Source organism: Micropterus dolomieu, unplaced genomic scaffold (genome assembly GCF_021292245.1).
Source record: "Micropterus dolomieu isolate WLL.071019.BEF.003 ecotype Adirondacks unplaced genomic scaffold, ASM2129224v1 scaffold_200, whole genome shotgun sequence".
Taxonomy (NCBI): domain Eukaryota; kingdom Metazoa; phylum Chordata; class Actinopteri; order Centrarchiformes; family Centrarchidae; genus Micropterus; species Micropterus dolomieu.
In genome coordinates, this window is record NW_025744192.1 from 10,010 (window position 1) to 12,685 (window position 2,676).

General features: G+C 49.0%; 1 protein-coding gene across 5 annotated transcripts in view; it reads right to left on the reverse strand.

The window, feature by feature from the left end:
- Nucleotides 1-438: 438 nt before the first annotated feature.
- Nucleotides 439-2,676, reverse strand: part of lmbrd2b (LMBR1 domain containing 2b) — a 13,189-nt gene continuing 10,951 nt past the window's right edge. For all 5 annotated transcript variants that reach the window (XM_046043326.1, XM_046043323.1, XM_046043321.1 and 2 more), the window contains exons 16-18: nucleotides 2,395-2,509; nucleotides 2,187-2,313; nucleotides 439-1,122 (exon numbers count right to left, since the gene is read on the reverse strand). In XM_046043326.1, the coding sequence (XP_045899282.1) occupies nucleotides 1,059-1,122; nucleotides 2,187-2,313; nucleotides 2,395-2,509 (306 nt within the window). In that variant the 3' untranslated portion in view covers nucleotides 439-1,058. The remainder of the gene's footprint in view (nucleotides 1,123-2,186; nucleotides 2,314-2,394; nucleotides 2,510-2,676) is intronic.

Below are 2,676 nucleotides of genomic sequence, written 5' to 3' on the forward strand. Positions count from 1 at the left end.
CATCACAAATTCAGAACATCAGATGGAGAAACTCAATGACCAAACACGACGTGCAGAGGACAGACTGAGGCTGTCAATCATCGATCAGACCTCTGACCAATCGGGTTTCGATCTCTCAGTCACATGACTCAAGACTCTCACCTGCCTAAAACACAGAGGAAGAATTTTCCAGATGAACTTTGCAGTCTGAGTTTAGCTGATCCTGTTTAAGAGAGCTGAGCTGGAGACCGGGAGGTCGGCGGTTCGATTCCCGGCCCTTTCAGTCTGGACAGTGAAACAGCAGCGGCCCCTCACTAATTACCGCCAAGGGGCCCCTGAGCAAAGCAGGAGACGTTTCCATCTGAATGTAGAAACTTAAATCATCTGAGGCTCCACAGAGGGAAACCTGATCCACATACATTCAGACAGATGGCTTTTCAAAATAAAATACTTCAGAGCTTTAAATTCAGTCTTTTTTTTATTTTGACAACATCATTTAATCAGGACTGAAAACTTTAACGTCGTGAGATTCAGATTTATACAGCTTGACGTGATAAAATCAAAGAATGAAACAGCAGGAAACTGTTACTGATGGTGTATAAATCAGGGTGATCAGTGAGCGGCAGCACACGCTGAGGGACCGGATCACATTAATGACGTACAGATAAATAAATCCACAACATGAACACTTACAGAATAAAAAATATAAATAAACCCCTTCATTAAAGTGATGAGACGTGTCGACATGCAGCTGCTGCAGACGCACATTCATGAGCATGCTCAGACAGACAGGAAGTTGAGGAGGGGCGTCTGGATTCAATACTCAGGATCAATATCTGACAGAGACCTTCACACCACAGGGTCTGCGTAACCGTAGTAACATTAATATTCCTTCACAGCTGCTGGACATGAAACCAGAACTTCACTGTACACGTGGCCTGTTTTTAAATGACCATGCATCCTGGGAGGAGAGGAAGCAGCCTGGAAGCTGTGAGATGGAGGTGGGGTGGTGGGTTCACGCCCTGCAGGTGGAGGTGAGGGCTGTGACGCTCGCGTTTGTTCCAGTTCGTGGCTCCCCGTCAGACGTCGTCGAATATTCGGCTCCGAGACGACGACATGGACAGATACCGTCCTCCCGCGTGTCTGAAAGAGCCAAACACAAAACACGCAACTGAAAGTGAACATCCTGAACACAGAGCTGAGCACAGCGGACCTGCAGACCCAGGAGGGAAACAAAGCTTCTCCTTCACTCTGACAGACGTTCGCTCTTTTACCCTGTAACAGGATTAAACCATGATGTGTTCAGGAGAGCTTAAAGACGGCGTCCCGTTCATTACCATGAGAGCTGCTCAGAGAGAGGATCGCTGAAAAAGCAGCCGTAGAGGTCGATTATTATCACGACCCAGGTTTCTGTTTTTAGCGCCCTCTAGTGGACGAAGGACGGAAGCATCAGAACGTGGTGACTTTCATTCATGCTGACAACAATATATGTAACATTGTGTACTTATAGTCACCTTCTCTTCTCCGTCTCGCATTATACCGTCCTCTAGGACACGCCAGGGTTTGTGCGACGTCCCGGTTCAAGCACTCAGCAGGTGGTCCATGTTCTGAGCTGTCAGCGCAGTCGATATAAGAGGAGTTGGACTGTGTTTCACGTCGATTACTCTTGGTGCTCAAACGCAGCCAAGATGGACTCTGTTTCTGTTTATTGTGAAGATGAAACTTTCACATTATCTTCCGGTTCAGCTGTTTACATTCAGCCCAGATGCAAATTCAAACTGTAAATAACTGTTTTATTGTATTTTATATGTTACCATATTTTAATATAGGCCTACACTTATGATATGTTTTTTATAAGGAACTACACATTTAATTTGGTTATAGTGGGAGACGTCTGACCCAGCTGCTTTGTTTTATCAACCAAAAGACAACGCTGTTGTAATCTATTTCATTTCTGCACCGGGACATTTACCATTTCCACGAGTCAGGAGACGTATTATGAAGAGCGGTAAAGTCCGTACGGAGGCAGGACGGGGTGGTTGGCGGGTCAAAGCCCAAGCTCAGCAGAACATTTTAAATGACAGCAGCAGAAAACAAATCACACATGTGCTGAAGGAGGCTCCTGCATGAGGTCCAGGCGTGTCTGACCCCCCCAGGCGGACCGCAGTCTCGCCTACCTTTAATTACCATGGAAACAGGAAGTTTACCTGGAGGACTCCGCGTCCAGAGGGTCGTCCGTCAGAGTGTCGGCGTTGAAGTCTAAAGGCTCGGCGTCCTGCAGCAGCTCGATGCAGTCCCTCTCCGGCCGACTCCCAGAGCGGGAATACTTGGCCTCTGTTCAACAAACAGCTGGTTACTAACAGCAGAGGGCCACCTCTCCTCAGGACACACAGGTTCAGCCGCCGAGGGACTTACGTCTGTTGTTGCTGGGGGCCACGGTGTCCGAGTAACTGGTCTCCTTCATTTCGTGGCTGCTCCTGTTCCTCGCGGTGTAGTCATCCCTCTGGTTTCCGTAGCGCTCCTTCCACTCCTGCAACACAAACACAGTCTTTCTACCAGCAGGTGGACGGCAGCGTTCACAGCCCCGTCACACTTTACCACGGAACTAGGACCCTGTGGAGGAACTCGCCGTTTCCACTGCGGGGACCGGGATCTAAATTAAGGTCCCTGCTCGGGGGGGGGGGGGGGGGGGGGGGG